This window comes from Chamaea fasciata, unplaced genomic scaffold (genome assembly GCF_029207755.1).
Source record: "Chamaea fasciata isolate MVZ Bird 193981 ecotype frontalis unplaced genomic scaffold, bChaFas1.0.hap1 SCAF_20, whole genome shotgun sequence".
NCBI classification, from domain to species: domain Eukaryota; kingdom Metazoa; phylum Chordata; class Aves; order Passeriformes; family Sylviidae; genus Chamaea; species Chamaea fasciata.
This window is the reverse complement of record NW_027094105.1, coordinates 10,252,912-10,274,913: the sequence shown is the minus strand read 5'-3', so window position 1 is coordinate 10,274,913 and position 22,002 is coordinate 10,252,912. Positions and strand designations below refer to the sequence as shown.

Here is a 22,002-nt window from a genome sequence, read left to right as displayed (position 1 = left end):
CGGCGGCGGCGATGGCCGAGCCGGGCTGCCCGCCCGCCGCCGCCATGAGGCGGCCCTAGGAGCCGGCCGGGGATGAAGCGGGACTCGACCTGCATGGAAGGTGAGCGGGGCCGGGCCTTTGTCCGGGCGGTGCCGCCGGAGGCTGCGCGGGCCCGGGGCCGCCGCTACCGGCCCGGGGCCGCTCCGTCCCGGCGCCCGCGGGGTGCGGCGTGCGGGGCTCGGTCCGCGGGGAGAAGGAGCCGTGCGGGCTTTCCCCTTTTCCTGCCTTTTCCCGGCTCCCGGGGTGCGGGGGCCGGGCAGCGTAGCCCTGGGCTGCGAGCAGGATTATGCAATTAAAAAAAAAGAAAAAAAAAAAGGACATTAGTTTGTTTTGTGGCTTAATTTGTTTATATTTTAAACTTCCTAATCCCTCCGACCATCTGGAGGAGCTTTTTTTAGTATCGTTAATTATGGATAGTATCGGGGTCACGGAGGCGCTCGGTAGCGCCCGCCCGCCCTCCCGGGACCGGCGCTGCCCCCCGGTGTTTGCAGCCTTGTTTCCCCTCTGTGACTGAAGACAGCGGTCAAGCTCACCTTCGGAGTAGGGATGAAATATTTCAGGAGAGAACACTGCGTGTTGGGTAACACGCGTTGGGGAAGTCCCTGTTTCAGTTGTGCCAGGCCCTGCTCCCGCAGCCCGCACTGCTGGGGGTGGGGTTAGGTTCAGATTTTCTTAATTCAGCATCGTTCTCAGTGGTGGCTCATCTCGACAGCTTCAACAGGGCCAAGAGTATAGGTTTTAGGGCAGGTAAATCAGGTCTTCACCTTACCGCTTTGTGATGCATCAATTAAAAGGCCAGTCTAACCCGGGCGGTAATTCAGAGCGTGCGGCCGCGCCGGAGCGAGGGCAGGGACCGCGCACGGAGCTTTATTTTGCTAAAATGGGATCAGCGAAAGTTGATCACTTGAGAGAGCGACTAAACTCGGAGTCGGTCTGTGAGCGCGGGCAGCGCGACCGAGACCCTCGTGCCCGTCCCCAGCTGCGGTCCCGGCCGTCGGGCACATTTTGGTGTGCGGGCTTTTGTTCCGAACTCTTTGTGCAACAACTGGCTGGAGTGAAGGATCCGTCCTCTCCCCGTCCCGCACAATGGAGCGGGGCGAGGGTCCCGCAGCTCCCCGTGTCCCTCGGCGGCTCCGGGACGTGGGGTCCGTGGGGCGCGGGGCCGGGCTCGGGGGGAGGCGGCGGCGGGGCCGGGGCTCCCCTGCCCGGGAGAAGTTGCATTTCACAGATGAGTTTTTGATATGCAAATGGAGATGTGTCCCAGGCAAGGGGAAGGGTGATGAGTTTCATCAGCTGCACGCTCTTGATTTATACCGAGCCGAAAAGGAGCAGCTGATGATTTCTGTGGGTTTTTTTTTTTAATGGGGGTTTTCTTTTGATTGAACTCTGCTTGGGCAGAAACAGAATCAGGGCGGAATAAGACCGGGAGTTTGGGATTTCATAACTGGAAAGGGAGAGCAGAGTGAGATGCACTGGCCATTCCTCTAGTGCAGCATTTCTCCTCTTTTCTTTCCAGTACTCACTTGCTGCTTACTTTAAAATGAGGCTCTCTGTGAACAGAACATCTTCTTACAGTACAGAGAATAAAGTCGCAGGCTGCCTCTTTCTTTCCTTTCCTCTATTTTTTTTTTTTTTTTTTTTACAGGAGGCTTGTCCATTTAAATTAACCTTTCTCCCAGCTGGGCACACAAATGTTTTTGTTTTAGTTCACAGAGGGTTAATTCTATTCAGCCCTCCCCATGGCCGGCCTGATCCGGGCCAGCACAATCTGCTCTTTGAGCCGGGCCGGGCGGGCAGGACGCGGTGGGGCTGGGACCCCCATCTGCGGGGTCGGTGGGGAGCAGGAGCGGGGCGCCCCGGCCCTTTGTGCGCCCGGCCGCGGGCTCTGCCGCCGAGCTCGCTGCCGGCCCGAGCGGGGCCCAACGCGCAGAAAATTTAATCCCTGTGTTCATCGATTATAAGTTAAAAAAAAAAAAAAAAAAAAAAAAAAAAAAGCCCCTGAAGCAAAGGCGCCTGGTTTGGGGGTGGGCTTGTTTGGACAATGCAGCGCTCCGCGGTGAGGGGGGAGTTCCTCCGCTTCTGGGGCTTGGCTTTCACAGGATGGTTTTTCTCGGAGCTAAAAACTGACAATGGAAAACGTCGTTAGGAGAAATAAAGGGGAAAAGAAACCCCAGCGCACGTTTGTTTGTGTTCGAGGCATCACCAGAGGCGAGAGGAGAGTGAGATGCGGTTGGGATTTAAGTAACACATGTGTGAGATCTCCCCCTCCGCCCCCCTCCCCAAACAGCTGGGATTTAGCAGCTTGAGATTTAAACCCAGCTAAAGGGTGCTGCAGGGGGCTGCGATAGGGTCGCTTAATCAAGAAGCAAATAACTGGCACACAGCTGAAAAGACGTTAAATGTATTAATGAGTTGCAGTGCTGAGTGTTGCCTGTGATTTTATTTTTTCAGCTGGGGAAGATTTCCTTAGGTTTAAATTCACGTTCCGTTGTATAAATGGGAAGTTTTGCAGCTTTCCGCCTTCTCCCTCTTGCCTTCCAGCCAGGCCAAATCCCAGCACCGTCTGCTCTGGGCTTTGGGTGAGGGCCTGTGCCTTCACTTTTGGCCTTACTTTTGGATATAAAGTCTTTGTTTCTCCTCCATCGTAAAGCACCAGTATGGAAAACCCCAGCAGCCTGCTGCACCAACGCGCCGCCAGGTTTCCCAGGTAAATCTCACAGGGAGCTGTAGTTGCTGTGGAGTTTTCAGTGGGCGTCCAGGGGTGGCTGTGAGCCCCTGGCAGCCGGGGGAGCTGCAGATGCAGCCACCACCGGGTCCCCTCCCGGAATGCGGCAGTGCCACTCCCCCGCTCCCAGCTCTGCCTTCCCTGTCCCTCGGGGTGTTTGTCCACCTGGCACAGGTGGGAGCAGTGACAGGGATGTGCTGGCTGTGTGTCCCCGTGCTTTAATTTATTTGCTGTGTATTTTAGAATCCCATTCACGTGCCGCAGTGCTTTCTGTTCAGGTCTTTGCTCTGTGTTTCAGCAGGATTGTAAGGTGTTTCCTTTTAGAAATTCATAGGATATTTCTTTAAAAAATGATCAAGACTGCTCATTTTGCTGAGGGGAAAAGCCAGTTGCTTGAAAAATTAAATGTGTTGCTTTTACTGTTTGCCTTATAAAACCTAGATGAAGAGATTTTTTTTAATCTTTTTTTACTCCATCTTCTGTGATTCTTGTGTAACATCATCATACTCTTGGAGAATTTACGTTGTATGTGGTATGAAACCTACCATGACCTCTGAAAACAATACATCCTTTAATGTGGCTTCGGGGAGGGGCTAGCGAGGGAGTCGCCATAAAAATCTTCAGGGTTCAAGATGAGGTTGAGATTTTTGTGAGTGCTTTTGTCGTAGCAGCAACTGTTTGATTTAGTGGCCCCTGCTACAATGGGTTGGGAGAACAAAGCCAGAATATCCCGTGTATGAGTTGGTTAAACGTAAGACCCATCAGGAAAATTGGGGAGGGGAGCAGGGGGAAGCTTCCTCAGCCCTCTTTTTGAAATAAAACAGGTATTTGAAAAAAAACTCTTATCAATTGCTTTGTGTCCTAATCTGCGTTGTCTTGTGTACCGTTAGAAACCAGAGGAATCAGTGAGATGAGAGGTGACAGAGACAGGGAGGAGGGAGGGCTTGTTCACTTTAAAAGTGCTGTTCTTATTATGTGTTCTGATATTCCAGTGAAATTTCAAGGTTAAAGGAGTTCAGAGCCCCTTCAGTCCAAAACTGCTTTAGCCTTGCTGGTGCTTTACCATTTCTGTGAAGTTCACTGTGGCTCTGCCCCATCTCCCCCGTCCTTCACCCACGCCAGGCGCTGCATTACGTGGGGTGAAAACTGGCAAAGGCCAGGAGCAGCAAACCCGTGGGCCCAGGGCAGCACCCTGGGCCTGGCCAGGGTCCCTACAGGATCTTTTTTTTTAAAGATCTAAACCTCCAAGACTTTCTGGCGACCATCATTTCTCATCTCCCAGTTTCGTTTGCGCCAGGTTTGCGGGGAGCACGGACCCCTCTGCGGTCCCTGGGGTCTGTCTTTGTTCACGGTGTGCGCCGCTGCTCGATGGCCAATTTTGTTGTGGAAACCCGAGGAACAGATTCTGCTGGAGGTGTGTGCCATCCCTGTGGCCAGGGGCCATTCACACCATCTCCCCCTTCCACTGGGGAGATGGGGATGGCAGGGGAAGGATTCCGATTCCTCCTCGCTGTAATCATCCGCGCTTCCCACGTTGGCTGGGTGACGGCCCTGTTCTTCCCGCACCAAAACAAGCTGTGCCTGGAGATGTGGCCGGCCGGGCCGGGAGGGTGATGCTGTGCCGGGGTGCTGGGGCAGCCCGGCGTGTCCTGTGTGCGGGACCCCGGGCTGGTGATGCCCCGGTGCCTCCCCGTGCCCAGCCCCTGCTGCTGACCCCGGGATTTATGGCACTGCTGTGCGAGCAGGGGGAGGGCCAGCAGTTAAGCTGGGGCTGAGCTAAACCCTGCGGATAGAGGAGTCCTCTGTCCTGGCTAATCCCCAGACCCCTCCCCACGTTTATCAGATTGCCCAAGGTAGAGATTATGCGCTTGGTGACTACAAAGTCATGTTTAGCCTCCTCCCGTCAGAGATGCTCAGATAGCCCCACTCCTGATCTGTACCCGCATTCTTTTGGGTTCAGCACATACTTGAGGTGGTCTGTCATGTAAAACCGGGGATGTTTTGGTGCCAGTCAGGAACGTTTCTTCACTTAACATTTGTGTTTCCTTTGTTCATCCCTTTATTTTAATGTTTTATAACAGTGAAATTTGCAGAACAGTGCAAATGGGCATGCTGCGCATAGCAAACCTTTTAGAGATTAGCACAGATTGGTTCTGGTTTCTACTGGGTTTAAACTCTGGAGAAAGCTGCTTGTGAGTAGGAGCAGCTGGCTTAGATTTTTTACTTGGCTTGTGTAACTGAAAACTGGTTTAATTCCTGGTCCCGATACGTTTGGCTCATTCATTTCTCCTGCAGTCACACGTGCTGCAGTAGTGAGAAGCTGCATCCTGGTTTGTCAGCTTGCTTGGGCTTTCTTGAGGCTGGAGAAGGCTTCACTGTGACTCTTATCTCCTGCTGCTCCAAAATATCCATCCTGTAGATAAACACCTTTGTCTCAGAAAACTCCCCGATCAAATCTAAATGGTGAAAGTCAGGCTTGGTGGTGTTGTGCTGAAGCGAGTTTAACTCAGCTCATCTTCACAAGCCAGTGCTGTCCAAAGGCTGGGGTTTTCCCAGCTCTGAGTCTGAGCTCCCCGTGTGGATGGTGGGAGGCTGCTGTGCCCAGCTCTGCGCCCTGGCCCAGCCAGGGTGATCTAGTCATTTGGGTAATGCCCGTTTGACATTTGGGAAAGCAACCCCACGGAGAATACTGGAATACTGCTGATTTGTGTGTCCCTGACTGTATTTGCGTAGCTCCCACCTTTGCAGTGCAGATCTTTTTGCAGCTCTTGGGATTTTAATGGGTTAAAACACGAGGTGGGGGCTGGAGGCAGCTGGCGTGCAAGGGGTTAAACCGTGGAGCTGAGAAACATCTGCTGCAGGAAGAGCTGCTGGTGCAACTTGCTGGCATTATTTTAAGCATAGCTGGCTTGGTTGAAGCGAGGTTTAGGCCTCCCTGTGCACTATGAGGTGATGAGATTCTGGGTTAACTACTTGGGTCTCCTCACCATCATTTACTTCTTCCTTTCTGTTTGACGTCCCTGTCCGGAGATCTCAATGAGCTGGGCAGTCTCTGCTCTCTCTCTCAGGCAGTGTTAGAGTCTTAAAATACTGAATTTAATGTGACAGCTCCTGTTGCGGAGAGCCCTGCAATTTACATTTTTAGTCATCCGAAGGCCTTCCAGAGATTTGGAAAAGGATCAGTAAAATCACATCACTGTGGCTTAACCGTCCAGTGGTTTCTGTAATGATGTTCTCTTGGGTTTTGGGCCGTGGCTTCGTGCTTTTGAAGCCCAGAGGTGCCCCTGGAGTCTGTGAGATGTGACGGGATTTCACTGGTGTCTGCCAGGTTCCTGTATTTGCCCACCCTGCTCTGTGCACTTGAGGTGGGACATTTTGAAACCCTTTTTTCCCCACTGGAGTTTCTGTTCCTCTCTGCTGAGACCAGCAGGAAGGTCAGTGGAGGCTGCTGGGGAGAGCCCCAAGGGTCCTGCCTGGCAGTGGGGAAGGGAAGGACGGAGCTGCCCCTGCAGTGCTGCGGGATGGATCCCCACGGGGGTGGATCCCCACGGGGATGGATCCCCACGGGGATGGATCCCCACGGGGATGGATCCCCACGGGGATGGATCCCCACGGGGTGGATCCCCACGGGGATGTATCCCCACGGGGGTGGATCCCCACGGGGATGGATCCCCACGGCACGGCAGCGGCTGCTCCCCAGTCAGACCCAGCTGACACCAAGTCCCCCTCTAAGCCTTTCCTCTTGCCTTGCAGATGAGCGGGTGGATCAGCGAACCTGCCTGATCTGCGGGGACAGGGCCACGGGGCTGCACTATGGCATCATCTCCTGCGAGGGCTGCAAGGGCTTCTTCAAGAGGAGCATCTGCAACAAGCGCGTGTACCGATGCAGCCGGGACAAGAACTGCGTCATGTCCCGCAAGCAGCGCAACAGGTGCCAGTACTGCCGGCTGCTCAAGTGCCTCCAGATGGGCATGAACCGCAAAGGTAACGGGCTCGGGGCTCCCTGGGGCGGGCACACAGCCGGGATGCGGGGGCTGCCCTCCCTGCCCTGCCATCTCAAGTTTCAATCCTGCCTCCGAAACTCCCGGCAAAAACAAAGCAAAGCTTCAGCAAAATCACGCGTGGGTTAAAAATCGCGCGCACGTACTGAGTTCTGAGCTGCTCCGTTCCTGTGTGGAGGAGCAGTCTGTGTGAATTGAAAGCGTGTATAAATATTTTGAGAGTATTTGTATTTACGCTGAGCAAAGCGGTCACTGTTTCTGTGCTTCAGTCTACTAATGAGGCAAAAATTAAAGCATTTAAACAGGCTTCTCGAGAGATCTGAGCCAGGTGTTACCTGTTTGCTGTTGTGGGCTGCTGCCCACAGGTGAGGTGTGAGGGCTTTCACTGACCACCCGCTCTGCTTGAAACAGCTGTGGTCTGGGTAAGGGACAGCCACCCCTTATCCCCAGAGGTGTGCAGAGCTGATGGAATGCTCTGGGATCATCTTCGGGATGGACAGACTGAAGTAACGCAGAAAGCGGTGATGAAGAATGCGCTGTGGTTGATTTCAGTGTCACGTCTCTACTCCTCACATCAGTGTTTTGTGTGTTGAATCCCTGGGATTGCTGTTTTCCCGTTAAACGCAGGGGTTCCTTGGTGTGATGGCACAAGCAGGAGCTGGCGGTGCTCCCCGGCAGTGGGGCAGTGGAGTCCCCATCCTGTTTGCCAAGCCCCAGGGTCACCACGTGGTTTTCGATGTGGCTGATGAGGGCCGCTGGGCCATCACTCGCGCGAAAGCCGCCTGTCAGGAGCACTGAAACTTCCATAAATTCACTGCAAATCCACAGCGATCTTCCTGAGAAAATGTATCAGGGGCCGACATGGGAGAGCTGGGATCATGGGCTGTGCTGTGGCTCTGGGGGTGGCTCAGAGCCCCTTTCCCGAGGGTCAGGGCTGTGCTGTGGGTCTGGGGACAGCTCGGGTCCCTCACCTGGGGGTCTGGGGACAGCTCGGGTCCCTCACCTGGGGGTCTGGGGACAGCTCGGGTCCCTCACCTGGGGGTCTGGGGACAGCTCGGGTCCCTCACCTGGGGGTCTGGGGACAGCTCGGGTCCCTCACCTGGGGGTCTGGGGGCAGCTCGGGTCCCTCACCTGGAGGTGGCTCTCACCTGCGGGGCCACAGCGCCACCTGCCGGCCGCACGCCCGCCTTCCCTGCTCCCCTTCTTCCCTTCCTTTCCCTCCTTTCTCTCTTCCCTTCCTTTCCCTCCTTTCCTCTTCCCTTCCTTTCCCTCCTTTCCCCTTCCCTTCCTTTCCCTCCTTTCCCCTTCCCTTCCTTTCCCTCCTTTCCCCTTCCCTTCCTTTCCCTCCTTTCCCCTTCCCTTCCTTTCCCTCCTTTCCCCTTCCCTTCCTTTCCCTCCTTTCCTCTTCCCTTCCTTCTCCAAACAACCACGTGGGTTGCACTCACTACTGCTGTCTCTGCCAGGGCCAGGGAGGCCACAGGCAGCCCTGAAGGATTTGGGTTCTGGAGCTTTCTCTCCCTGCCCTGGTGTCCAAATTATGGCACCGTTGGCTTGGAAAATCCCTTAGATATTAGGTCTAAATACAAACATTTTTAAATTCAGCTAAGGTGCAGAGCTTAGCATTGGTAGGAAAGCCAGCTTTGAGGAGACTGGCTGTCATGCAGCCCAGGACCAGGATGATGTTCCAGAAAGTCCAGCTGTATTTGGGAACCATTCTGGTGTCTTGAGGCCTTTTTAATGGACCACGGCAAAACATTCCTACATTTTGTTGCAGGTGTAAACCATTGTCTGCTAAAATTACACTTTGAAATCAAAAGACCAGGACAATTCATGCCCTGGGCTCATAATGGAATGAGCTGAAGGGCAGCTTCTAAATTACAGTTAGTAGTAAAATATCTTGGAAAATGAGAGAAATTCTCCCAGAATTCCTGGAGTTCCAGTAAGTTAAAAAAACCTAAAAGGGGGGAGCAGCTAAGTCTGACAGCTTTTTTTTTACATAATTCTTCTTTTTTGGGGGGAGACTGCTGGTTTTTTATAAAGAGCTTTCACAGGAAATAAACAGCCAGTGCTGTGCATTGCCCAGCTCGGTGGTTGAGGTTTGGGAAGTCACAGTTCAGGTCCCTTGGCTCTCTCCTCTGCCCTCCTGAGGCACTCCCTGAGCTGCAGGAGCAGCCTCGAGGCACACGGGGAGGATTTGAGCTGAGGACGTCTCAAACCAAGCAGCAGGAATTACCCTGGGACAGAAATTTTTCCTTCAATTCCGTGTCGTTTTCTGCTCCGGGGGGGCCTCCTGCAGCCCCGTGTGCCAGGCGGGGTGAGGCTGTGCAGCAGCAAGGTCACCGTGCAGCTGGGGAGAGCTCCTGCCAAGTCTGGCCAGGTCGTGGTGGGAAAGAGATGGAGCCCTGATAAAGAGGGGGACCAGCCTGGGGGGAGGCACACGAGGAGCAGGGCTGCCTTCGCCTTCTGCACAGAGAGGCAGGGGGAAGAGGAAGGCAGAGAGGCTGCTCCAGGTTAATCCCCTTGGCTGGACTTCACTGGAGCTCCCTGGGAATTGTCTAAAGAGCCTTAAAAATGCAGTGTCAGCACGGGGGGGACTCTGGCTCCCGGTGCTTCATGGGGCTGTGGGCAGTGGAGCTGGATGTGCTGGCCTCCACGTCTCATTTTCCAACAGTTCTGGGTGTTCACTGGGTTATTTCCAGGGATCAAATCAGGTTCCTTACGGTGTGCCACTTCTCAAATTATGCTGGAATTTATTGGGATAAAGGGTTGCTATTTCTTCATTACCTGTCACTCAAGGAGCACATGAAGAAACTAAAATCCTTGAGTAATGCTTGCAGCTCCATCGATGTGTCAGTGCCTTTTGGGGTGAGAACCATGGCGTGTGCTGCTCAAGCACTGGAGGTTTCTCTGTAAACTTCTTTAATTAAAAAAACCCCTAATCTTTTAAGGTATAAAAACTTCTTTCAACATAAATAGGTATCTAGCTATGTGCTTTGGCAGTACCTGGCAGTAGTGTTCCTCACTAAGGTTTGGTTGTATCTTGCAGCAATCAGGGAGGATGGCATGCCAGGAGGCAGAAACAAAAGCATTGGACCTGTCCAGGTGAGCACCTGTGCCTTCCCTCCGTGGTTCCCTTCAGCTTTTGGTCTCCTGGGCTGGGCTCAGACCACGACAGCAGCTCAGCCTGGGCTGGAGTTGGCTTGGTTGAGCCTCCATCATCCCCGGCCGTGCCTCCTGCTGGCGTGGCAGGGCTCTGACTGTGTCAGAAACACATCATGGGCTGTAGGTTGTAAATAGAGCTGGGTGCTGCACGGACACACAGACGGGCTGGCAGCTCCCTGTCCTTTGTGAGCCACACAAGGACGTCTGTCCCTCCGTGACTCCCAGTAAATCTCAGTCTGCCTGCTGCAATCCCTTCAATTGTGGCAAGCAGGGCACCAGTAAATGTCTGTCTGATTGATGGCACAGCTTGTCCAGAGATGCCTTGTAAAGCGCGAGGTAATTCAGCACAGCGGCTTGTGCCGCATGCCTGAGAAATGATGGCCATTTCCAGCTTGCTTCTGGAAAAGGGGTCTTTTAAAAGTTTACTGTTTATTTTAGCAAAATAGAAATAACACTGAAAGCAATTTCTGTGAGTCTGAGTGCCTGGGAAGACGCGCTCAGCCCAGCCCAAAGTGTGGGGAGCCAAGCAGGCACCTGTGCCCTGCTGGGCAGCCTGTGGTCAGTGCCTGTGGTCAGTGCCCGTGGTCAGTGTCGACACAGCCTGCCTGGAACCACACAAACCTGTTTCCTGCTGTTCACATCAAGGGACATACACAGAATTAAAAAAAAAAAAAAAAGAAAAGAAGCCTCTAAATTTTTGTTGCATTTCCCCCATTAGTGGTGGATCATTCCTCCAGGAGCATGCCCAGCACTTTCACTTACATTACAGTGAACTCAATTTCAAATTTTTTTTAGTTCATTTTAGCTTTGTACGTGTTACTCTCTAGAACTTAAGTGTTAGATGCTCAATTGCTACTTCAGGTGCCACCTGGTTCTTATGTGGAGGAAAATAGGGAACTCTGTCTCCCTGTAAATGTTTTCCTGACTGATTTTATATGTGTCACCTTGCCTCTCTTGATTGCTTTATCAAACCAGAGCCTGCTCCACCTCCTGTTTGCCTTTCCCTCTGCCAGTCCTGAGTGATGTTCCCAATGCACTGGCCTCAATTACTCCCCGGTTTTTCAGTGTGACAGTGGCTGATTTAGAGCTCGTTGCCATGTCCATCTGACATCATCTTTTCATGTATCAGTTCCTGTCTGCTGTGCTACCCTCACGTGAATGGTGCTGCTGGAGCTGGAGGTCACCACGATTACCTGTAAATAGAATTTTTCATGTGCGTTGTTAAATGCAGAGGAAGGATGTGGTACCTGCAGGGGGGGTCAGCCCTGTTGGATGCGACTGAACGAGGGGGCTCTGCTTTTCTGTTCCCAGCCAAAGTAACCATTGTGTCCTGTATTTGACAGATATCAGAGGAAGAGATTGAGAGAATTATGTCTGGGCAAGAATTTGAGGGAGAGGCAAATATGTCATGGAGCAACAACGGAGACAGTGACCATAGTTCCCCTGGAAATGGAGTTTCTGAGAGCAACCAGCCTTCACCTGTTTCTACTCCATCTTCAAGGTGGGAATGACCCCTGGAAGAATTCGGTGTTACAGGAATCTTGGATTTCTTACCCTGAGTCGTGCTTGGGGTCAGTGTAGGGAAAACATGTGAGTGCATCCTGGTCATGCAGCAGGTTCTTACCTCTCTGACTGTGTTCTAAGACAAACGGGCCCTGGATGGAAAAGAGGTGGATGGGGAAATGAGATGTTCGTGAGCAAAGGAAGACAATCTTGAGTCAAATTTAAAATATATCCCAGTTTATATTGGTTGTGTTTTCTGCAGGTGTCGAGAACTTGATCACCTTTCACTGCTCATTCTGCATATGCTCTTTCTCTGCACTGTGCTCAGATTTTGAAAACAAAACCATTTATGTTGGTAATTTGGGGTGTTATATTAAAGTTGGCTGCTGTGAGTGCAAACCTCCTGATGCAGTTCCTGATGCAGCCTTTGATTGCAAACACAGCAAGAATCTCAGACCTGATCCCAGCTGCTTTCAATTGCAGCTTAAGCTTGGCCTTGTTAGTGTTCACCGGCTGTGTGAGTAGTTCATGTGCAATCCTAAATTCTGGCCCTGTGAGGAAGCCGGGGCGGAAGGGCTGGGCACAGGTGGGTTTGGGGTTTCTGCTTTGCTCCCTGAATGGCAGCTCAGCAGAGCAGCAGCTCGTGGAACCAGTGCCCAGCCAGGCTGGACATGCAGCCAGTGCACACCCAGCTCTTTCCAGGGCAGGGTCGAAGGACAAAAGCATTTCCATTCTCTTTGCTTCCCCTATTTTTGTTAACCTTTCCGTTGGAGCCGGACGCGACGCTGTAACGGGTCAGGTGGAGTTTTGGGGGGGTGCACTGAAGATCTTCTCCTTCTCCAGTAGGTCCGTGGAGCTGAACGGGTTCGCTGCACTCAGGGATCAGTACCTGGGCACGCCGGTGTCCACGCACTACCAGTACCTGCCGCACCTTTTTAGCTACTCGGCGCACTCGGCGCTGGTGGCGCCGCAGCCGCGCAGCCTGGACCCGCAGTCGCACGGCCTCATCAGCCAGCTGGTGTGTGCCGAGGACCTGGAGCCGCTGGGCACGCCCATGCTCATCGAGGACGGGTGCGTGGGGCTCCCCGGGGCCGGGCACGGCCGCCGTGTGAGCAGCAAACCTGGCCCTGTCCTGTCCTGCTGGGGCTGGGGGGCGCGGGGCTGGCGCGGGGTTACAGGCGGCATGGTCTGGCCAGGCTGGGTGCTGGGCTGCGGGGTGACCCCGGGGGCTGTGAGGATTCCCCTCAGCCCCTCCCCGGCCAGGCTGGGTGCTGACTGACCGTTGTGGCTTCTGTCACCAGGTGACACCCTGGACACTGGCGAATTCCTTTGGCATTTGCCTTGTTTCCAGGTGCCTCATCAGATGATGTCGTTCGATGTTTTTAACGGTTTTTTCTGCCTTTGTATTAACTGTGCCTGCAGGTATAAAGTGACTCAGGCAGAGCTGTTTGCGTTGCTGTGCCGTCTGGCAGATGAATTGCTTTTCAGGCAGATTGCTTGGATCAAGAAGCTGCCATTCTTCTGCGAACTCTCCATCAAGGACTATACCTGCCTGCTCAGCTCTACGTGGCAGGAGCTGATCCTGCTCTCCTCGCTGACTGTTTACAGCAAGCAGATCTTTGGTGACCTTGCAGATGTCACCTCCAAGTACTCTCCCTCTGACGACGAGCTGCACAGGTGAGATGGGCTGAGCCCTGGGTGAGGCAGCGAGAGCTGGAGATGAGGAGCTATGGATGCCCAACAGTCAGGTGTCCTCTGACCACCTTCTGGGACAGGTCACTTTACCTGTGGCTCTTTTCCTTTTCTAGTTTTTAGAGAACAGCTGTTCCAGGCTTAGAAACCTCATCATGGTTAGTCAGTGCTGGATCACGATTTCCTTCTGCAGGGGAAGGGCACACTGATGTGTGGGGCTCTTTGAATTCCATGTAGCAGTGCTGTTGTCCTCCAACACAGCCCTACGAGCCACCTTTTCATGGGGAGAGTTAAACCAACCAACCCTTTGGGTAGCCCTGGCACACAGGAAAGAAAGTCTTATTTAAAAACCCTTTGGGCCAGTGGAAAGGTTGTTCACGAAGCTGGTTGTCTGTATTATCGAAGTGTTCATTATTAATTGCTATTTCATTGTTTTGATTAGATAAATTCAAAGATGTTGCAACTCAGCTCTTGTTTTTTTCCACGGTACAGACTATCTGATGCTCCAAGGAACTTGCCTTTCATTTATCATGTTGGTCAGGGTGTTGTTTTTTGGTTTGGATATTTTATTTTGTAGTCTTGGTGCCAGACAGATTCTTCTTTGGGTAGTAGAGTCCCAGTCTCACCATAATACGGCAGAACAGGTAGAATTCAGAGAAACTGCTGCCCAACCTCCCTTTAAACACCTGCCCTTTGCTCTCTGCCCTTGCTGGGCTCACGATGCTGCGGAGTCACCAGGGGATGTCCGATGGGCAGAGATTTGAGCCACTGCTGCGGTCCTCGGCCATTGCAGTGTCTCGTGGTTCTTGGGGGCTCTTTTGTGCATCTGTTGTGACAAGCAGAGACACTGGCTGAGCCCATAGCAGGGAGCTGGCCCCAGGTGTCTCATTTCCTGGGACAGGTTCCTGTGCGGCGCTGCTCTGCACAGCCATTCATCGTGCATCTGGTGCCGCTGCTGCAAGGAACACTGAGGGTCACAGAAAACCACAATGACACTTGTTCTTGCATTCAGCTGTCCTTTTGTTCCTGCTGTCCTGGTCAGAGCCTCACAAGAGAAGTGTTTGTTTCATTTTGAGTTTGTGATAAATACAAGCGAGAGGTGAGACAAAGGAGGAATCCTCGCCCTGCAGAAACCGGCAATTCAGAGCTGGTCGCCTTGAAGGTCCTTCAGAGAAGATCTGTGCGCATGGTTGAAAATAGGTGTTCTTGGGAGAGGAATGCTTCTGCAGTCTCTCCTTGTGATTTAGCTTTTCAAGTGTCATTAATTGTTGTTAGTAACCTGGGAGAATGCACACCCGAAAAGCCTTTTAGCAGGAAGCGGCACAGATGATGGGTCTGGAGCTGCGTGGCTCCCTCCCGCTGGTCCTCATGGTCCTTCAGCCATGGCATGACTGTCTCCGGCAGCAGTGGGATAGCTCATGGGTGTCAGTCTCCCTGTCCAAAGCACTCGTGGAAAAGCTGGTCCCTTTGAATTTGAGAGGGGGCCCTTTTGGACAGGTGTCCCGTTTGTGGGTGTTCTCAGAGAGCCCCCAGCTCCTCTGGCATTGATCAGGAACGCCTGCGAAGGGAGCTTCATTACAGCTCACACCTGGTTGGGGAAATCTCACTGAGCAGGGGTGGTCTGGCACTTCAGGGTTAATTTCTGCTCTTAACAAAATGACGAGAGCAGTGCTAAAGCATAGGTGACAAACAAAGGCAGAGAATGAGCTCCACAGCCCCTGTGTTTTAATTGCTTCTAACAACTGGCTAAATGTTCTGTTTGCCTGCTAGATCAAATGTTTTCTTTTATTGTGCTGTTTTTCTGAAGATGAATATGAAATGAATAGACTCCTGACCTCCCCCAGCACTCCTGATAGCGTTTCCCTTCCCCCTCCTCCCCAGCTGATCCCGATAACTCTCAGCCAGAAACTTGCCTGGTGTAAACTGCGAGGAAAAGTGTGTGGAGGAGTCAGTCCTCGAGAAGAAATAGGGCTGTGAAAAACAGAACAGCTTTGTTTGAAAGGAGGAGGAAAGTATGTGCAGAAAAGTAAGACAGTTCAACTGCAGGAATGAGAGAAGAGCTCTCCTGGATTTATGAAGTGATGAGTGGCTGGTAAAAATGTGCATGCTCTAAAAAGAAACCCAACAGATGACTGAGTGGTCTTTGTGCTCATTAACTTCTTGAGCTTTGCAATCTTGCACCTGCAAGATTTTTAATGTCAACTGGAGAGCAAGAAAACTTGTACAACTTTAGATTAGCCGACAAGGCTTTCATCACTTACAATATTACTTTCTTGAAGAACTGACCCAGAGTTCAGACAGCTTGTTTTCACTTCGCAGAGGTCAAACCCCACCATGCATTTTACAAATAACTTTGAAGTAAACAAACACACATGCCAAAATAAGGTATTATTCAGTGAAAAAGGTTCTATTTCTGTTCTATTCAGAGATGGCTTGCTGGCTGTGCTCTTATTCTTTGTGCTGCACAATGCCAGAGCACGCTGAAGCTTCCCGAAACACTTCTGTCCCACTTCTGAGCGCTTCTGCAATACGCCGCTGCTTTGAAGCCGGGGGTATTGCTGTGAGATGTGTTCCCAAGAGGCTGTTCTGGCCCTGGGCAGGCGTGGGATGGTTCCAGGTGCCTGCAGGATACCCACAGCCCTCCACACCCTCCCACTCTCCTCCAGCTTGCTCCTTCCCCATGGCATTTTCGTGGTGTGCATGTGGGGTATTACTCCTGATGGAGTGTGGAACCCTCTTTAGCAGGGGGACCTCATTCTGCACCCACAAGATCTCCATCAGGAAATCTTCCAGGAGGTTCTGGGGTGTTCCCTGTGCTGCCCATCTCTGTCACTGGCTTCGCTGCAGATTCCCGGCTCCGTGAAACCTTCTCTGCTGTCAGAACAGGCTGGTGGGGAACTGAATCATCAAGAGAGGGTCTTCCCTACAAATATCTGTAGATTGTGGACTCCCCATCCCTGGGCCAGGCAGGATGGGGCTCTGAGTAACATGGTCTAGTGGAGGGTGTCCCTGCCCCAGGCAGGGGAATGGAACTGGATGAGCTTTGAGGTAATTTCAACCCAAACCATCCCATGGCTCTATAATTCTGCATTTGTAACTGAGACGCTTCCCTCCTTGTTTTTTGTACCAGCAGACTTCAGGGAGTTTTGGTGACTTTTTTCTTTTTTTTTAAATTCTCTTGCGAGGTGTTAAAATCTCTGAAGTTTTCATAGTAAGCTTCATGCCTTGACTGTCCAGTCTGTGTGCTGATGTGTGATCTGTGTCCTCCAGGTTCAGTGAAGAGGGGATGGAGGTGATGGAGCGGCTGATCTACCTCTTTCGCAAATTCAACCAGCTGAAGGTCAGCAACGAGGAGTACGCCTGCATGAAAGCCATCAACTTCCTCAACCAAGGTGAGGCAGCAGGGGGGAGGTACCAGCCCCACTTGTTCATTTTCATGCTTCAAAGGGTGAATTTGTAAGGCTGGTTGCTCTCTTTTTAGAGCTTTTCAGACTCATTGAAGTGTTTACCTTCTGGATATATCCTTAGGTCTCTTAGCTGGGTTCCTGCTTTTTAGGTTCCATACCTAAATCTGACTCTTCACAGTGAAAGGTAATCACAAATGAAGTATTTACATGCAGGACATGAATTCAGCCTAGGAAAGGGCTGTATCCTCCTGTTGATTAAGCAGCATATTAAAGCTGGCAGTTCAGGCTCCTTCAAAACCCTGGGCGTTTCAAAATCCACGCAGAGACGAATGCTCAGTGGATAGTGTTCAGCTGTAATTTTGGAAATAAATGTCCCCAGAGTCTTTTGCACTGTGAAAGATAGTTGCAGTGTGTAAAAATGTGCTGCGGGCTCCCTCCTCCCCCGCTCATTTCCAGAGGGAGATAATGCTGACGCTTCAATCTGTGCCGGGCTCAGGTTCCGGTTTGCTTCCCTGGGCAGTTTCCTGACACTGGATAATGCACTTCTCGAGCTGTCTCCATTGTTTTCCAAAATGTATTTTCATTAACTTCCTGTCTTCTTTTATTTTTAGTTGAAGTTTGCAATTTTTTAATGTGAAATACCTGAGACTTATTTTTAAAAGTCAGCTTTTGGGCAGTAGATGAATGCCTCTTCCGTCAGATGGTCTCCCAGCACCGAGGCTGCTCCGAGGCTCTGCAGCTTCCTCGCTCCTGTGCTGGATCCTCCCCAGGACTGCCAGCTCCCTGGGGCTCCCCAGTCCTCCAGCTACTGGTCATGCTGCCACTGGGGCTTCCTGCCTGCCCATTTCTCCTTCGTGTGTGTTGCCCGACACTGGCAAAGCTGAATTTAAAAATAAGAGCTTGACAAGTTTATAAAGCTCCCGTGACATTATTGCTAAGCAGATGGAGAGAAATGTGATGGTATCTTGAATTATAGAGCTGAGCACTGTCCTCAGCCACGACGATGCAGCTAAAACCAATGTGTTCCTGTCTGAGCAGGTGTTACACCGATGTGCTGTGAGGACCAAACCCCGACACTCGCCTGTGTTGTGCCAGGCAGGGATTTCAGGTTGCTGGGGCTGTTCTCCCCAGGAGCGTTCACTGAGCTGCAAATGAGCAGTGTAGGACATTAGCTGTTCTCTTCCCAGCCTTTTGTGGAGGGAAATCCTGGATCCAGACACACGTATAAAGACGAATCCATGATGCAGGCACAGCAGGAGGGGAGATGGGAATTTTAGTATTGGTCTAACGGGGTGCTTGGAGCCAGTCTCCAAGGCAGGAGCCCAGATCAGAGTGCCAGAAATCAGTCCGTCGTGAAGAAGTAGCAGTAAGTGCTAGGCTGCTGCTCTCCTGAGGTGTCCTTGTCATGTTTTCATTGCTCTAATTGTATTCCTTTCCAGATATCAGGGGTCTGACCAACGCCTCCCAGCTGGAGCAGCTGAATAAGCGGTACTGGTACGTTTGCCAGGACTTCACGGAGTACAAATACCCCCACCAGCCAAACCGCTTCCCGGATTTAATGATGTGTTTGCCTGAGATTCGGTATATTGCAGGTAACTCCCGAGCACCCCTCCTGCTGGGAGCAAGTAATGAAATTTCCTTCTAAAAGATAATTAACTTACTGCAGTGGAATTCTTGTGCACTTTGGTTGAGGACGTTTGTGTGGGACCGTTTCCTGTCAGAGCTTCTGCCCATCTTTAAGCCCTGAGCTCATCCAGTCTGAGGGGCTCTTGGCGAGGTGTCCTGGTGATGCTGGTGGGCACAAGGTTAGTCCCACTCTGGGAAGAGGTGCCTACTCCAACCTGACACCGTTTAACTGCATTGTTCAGTCTCCCCTTATTCTTCTTTCACTCGCAGCTGGGGGGCATTTTGTCTCAAAAGGGTGTCATCCTGGTTTGAGTAGCTATCTCATCAGAATTGGGGAGATCCCTGAACTGAGCAGAAAGTGATCAGCAGAGTTCAGGCAGACCAGTGTAACCTCCAGGTTTCCTCATCTGGACCTCGGAAATCCGCAGGTGAATTCTCAGCTGCATTTGTGTTGCTAATTAGATCTCCAAGGTCTGGTGTTACTAAAACTGTTTGTTCCTGAATGTTATGGCAAAGGGAGATGCTTGCCTCCCTGTGTCAAGGCTCCATATGCTTCATCCTACTCCGTCATAATGAGCTAGATAATAATCTCAGAGTAGCTCTCGTAATTTACTCACAGAGATCAACAAGGGGGTTTGAGGTGAGATGGGATTTAGCCTTTCCCACTTTCCATAAATACTTCTCCATTGTGGAGAAATCATTTTCATCTGACTTTGCCCATTTATTTTGCTTTCTATTCAGTAAATAATAAATCATATTGTGTCCAAATGCATATCAAATGTCTAATGTAGCTGTAGGATGATTAACTGTTTCTGCGAGAGGTTCAAGGTAAAACCGTCTCCAGCGCTGCTGGCTTAGGTGTCTCTGAAATCTGATTCAGGAGTGGCAGCTAATTCTGGTTTCTTTCTTACCAGGAAAAATGGTGAACGTCCCCCTGGAGCAGCTGCCTCTCCTCTTTAAGGCCGTTCTACATTCCTGCAAGACGAGTGTGAGCAAAGAGTGAGCGCAGCTGGCCCCGGCCGGTGCCTTACGCTGAGCCTCGGGCGGGAGCCGGCTCACCCCGGGACAGGGGCAAACGCCATCCAGGCAGGAGACAGGGCAGTGGGCCTCCCTGCCCTTGTAGCAAGAATCTTGTTTGTTTGTTTGTTTGTTTGTTTTTTTACTCTTTTTCCTATATATTTATTTCACGACAGAGTTGAATGTATGATCTTCAACACGATGCACATGGTTCTGTAAGAATGCAGCAGATGCATTCTCCAGCGGTTTACAGAATGTGAAGATGTTTAATGTTACAGTGTTTGTTAGGGTTAGTTCTTTTGTATTTGGGGCTGGGGACCAAGATGACAAAGACTACCTCAAGGAGAAGATGCTGTTCACGCACTGCTCTTTCCACGATTTGCATCCAAAGCATTTGTCGTAGAGAGCAAATGTCGACAGAGCTGTTAGTATCCCAAAGGGACGACTTTGGAGAAGTGGGTGCTAGAGAAGTGCCAAGCTTTTTCTTTAATTTTAAAAAGGCAGGGAGTGGAGAAGGAGAAGTCTGTCTAGGCAGTTGGTTTCTTTTCCCCTGGCAGTTTCCAGATGCAGGTTTCCAGTGGGATGGCAGTGCTCTGGGGGGCTCCCTGGCCCTGTCCTGTCAGGGGCGCTGCAGGTGGGGTCTGCCCCAGCCCCTCCTGGCCATCTGCTCTCTAACTGTTACCACACCGCCTGCCAGTTCCTCTGAAATTGTGTTCCTGCAGTTCATAACAGGCTCCTGGCATTGCACAAAGGTGCTCCCGTTGTTAGAGAACGGTAAGGACTTTATCATCACTTCCTTAAAATCCATTTTAGGTTTACAAAAGCAGGAAAAACCTACTTAGAGAAGAGGCAGGATTGCCCCTGTTAATGTGTTCCTCTAACGTGGTTCCTGACTCCCGAGGCTTCTGCATTGCAGCAGTCCCCATTTTGGGAGCAGTTAATGTATCCTGTGTTAAATGGGGTCTGTGTAGTGGGGTGAGGGACTCCAGTGTCCTCTGGCACGGCTTTCTCTGCTGGACTCAGGGAATGGGTGTTCCACAGTTATATCCTGCCAGGACTGCCCTGTTCCTTGTGGAATCCCAGGAAAAATGACATTACTGGGTTCTAGGTCTTGTAAGGCTTGGATTTTCCATCTCGCAGGCTCTCCACCACTCCAGAGGGAGAACTGGTTTAATGACAGCTGATTGAGTGATTGCTGAGTGCTGGTGTTTAGCTAAACTTGGGTATTCTCATGAGTGACCTCATGATTTCCTGCTCATGATGGGGAGCTTGGATGAGATGCTCTTGATCTCATCTCCTTCATTAGAAATTAATCTTCGAAGACTCCAATACTCTCCTAGACAGCCTTGTCTGGATTTCCTTCCCTGCCTCCTTAGATGTAAATCTGGCATTCACTTAGCAAGGTGGCTCCTCGATAAGTGTTTGAATGCTGATTTAAAAATACTTGTGGAAACAAACTTTTGTTCCTTCAGGGTGTGAGGGACGAGTCGCTACCTTCTTGTCTTTCCCTGGTGACAGCTGCGTGGCACAGAGCGAGCACAGCTCAGCGGGGCTGCAGCTGCTGTGCATGAATGTGATGGTGAGCAGGAGAAAAATCCCATGCACCAAAGTCGTCTTTCCCTCCCTCCCCTGGCCCAGGGGGTGCTCCTGCAGCCCGAGGGGGGCTGTGTCCTGCTGGTTTGGCACAGGTCAGGCCGTGCTGGTGGCTGCGGTCACACCACGCCAGGGCCCTGCTGCTGCCTCACCACGGGCGTCCCACCCGGGCATCTCCCAGCTCAATGGTTTCCCTCTTCTGAAAGTCCATAGCTGTTAATTTGTCATTATTTAAACAGGATGTTACGGGTAACAGCTGCTGGGCACAGCAGCAGCGGCTCAGCTCGGTGGAGCTTCGCACCCAAAGGTGGTTCCATAAATCTCATTTCCTTTCTGACAGTACAATGAGACACGTGTGTATTCTCAGGAAAGCCTTCTGCATACAGCCCATACCTCACGTGTTCGGGGGAAGATTTTAGTGTATCTGTTTGTGAGTTAGAATGTATTTCTCAGCTTTTAAGTTTGATTTTCAAATAGCTTGATAAGATCTTTTTATTACGGGTTATATCTGGCTTGCTGTTTTATTCACTCAAGGAATTGTTAAAATTGCATAGGAGTAATTTTATTCTACAGTTACTGAATTATTATAATCTGTTGATGAATAAGTGTTTTAATTAGTGTACATAAAAGCAGTCATCTTGTTGCCAGCTATCCGACAAAAATGATCTATTGGGTAATCTGTGATTTTCCAAAATAGCCTCCCAAAACCAATGCTGTACCAACAACAACCAAAAACCTAAATTCAGTTATGATGGCAAACAGACGTGAATGTTCCACTTTCTGTTGTAGAAAGCAAATTTTCCAAAGGTTGATTGGCAGCAGTATCCGTTCCCAAATACACATTTGCCATAGGGAGTAGAAAATCCTTCCTGGACTGACAGGTAAGGAAGCAGCAAACAGACCAGACGGAATCACCAGACAGTCATTCCTGATATCTTCTGCACCAAGTCCTCTAATGGCTTGTATTTTTTAAACAGGGTAATGTGAATGTGTTGCATTGCAAACTCAGGTATTATGAGAAGGTAGGAATGTAGCTAGAGACGTAGAGACGTTAGGTAGATGTATTTGTGAATTTGGTTTGAAGGACACCCTGGAAAGGTTGGAATTTTTGTTCCATTCTTCACGTAACATTCAGTTTACAGGGACTCATATTTTATTTGTGCTTAATGCTACTAGGGGGAAGTTCATTATCTTTGGTATCTATCTGCTCTTGCTTATCTGACCTTCTGTCATGGA

At 51.0% G+C, this 22,002-nt stretch overlaps 1 protein-coding gene across 3 annotated transcripts; it reads left to right on the top strand.

Annotated features, from left to right (window-relative positions):
• Positions 1-22: 22 nt before the first annotated feature.
• NR6A1 (nuclear receptor subfamily 6 group A member 1) lies at positions 23-21,431 on the top strand. 3 transcript variants are annotated; one of them, XM_066201117.1, is made up of 9 exons: positions 23-100; positions 6,519-6,749; positions 9,813-9,868; positions 11,272-11,429; positions 12,278-12,502; positions 12,854-13,108; positions 16,394-16,515; positions 17,970-18,122; positions 19,071-21,431. In XM_066201117.1, exons 1-9 carry the CDS (start codon positions 73-75, stop codon positions 19,157-19,159), a joined length of 1,317 nt encoding a protein of 438 aa, XP_066057214.1. In that variant the 5' UTR covers positions 23-72; the 3' UTR covers positions 19,160-21,431. The 3 variants fall into 3 exon arrangements, with proteins under 3 accessions (XP_066057214.1, XP_066057212.1, XP_066057215.1); XM_066201115.1 differs by having other exon boundaries at positions 12,275-12,502; XM_066201118.1 differs by lacking the exons at positions 17,970-18,122; positions 19,071-21,431 and adding an exon at positions 16,652-16,730 and having other exon boundaries at positions 12,275-12,502.
• Positions 21,432-22,002: the final 571 nt, after the last annotated feature.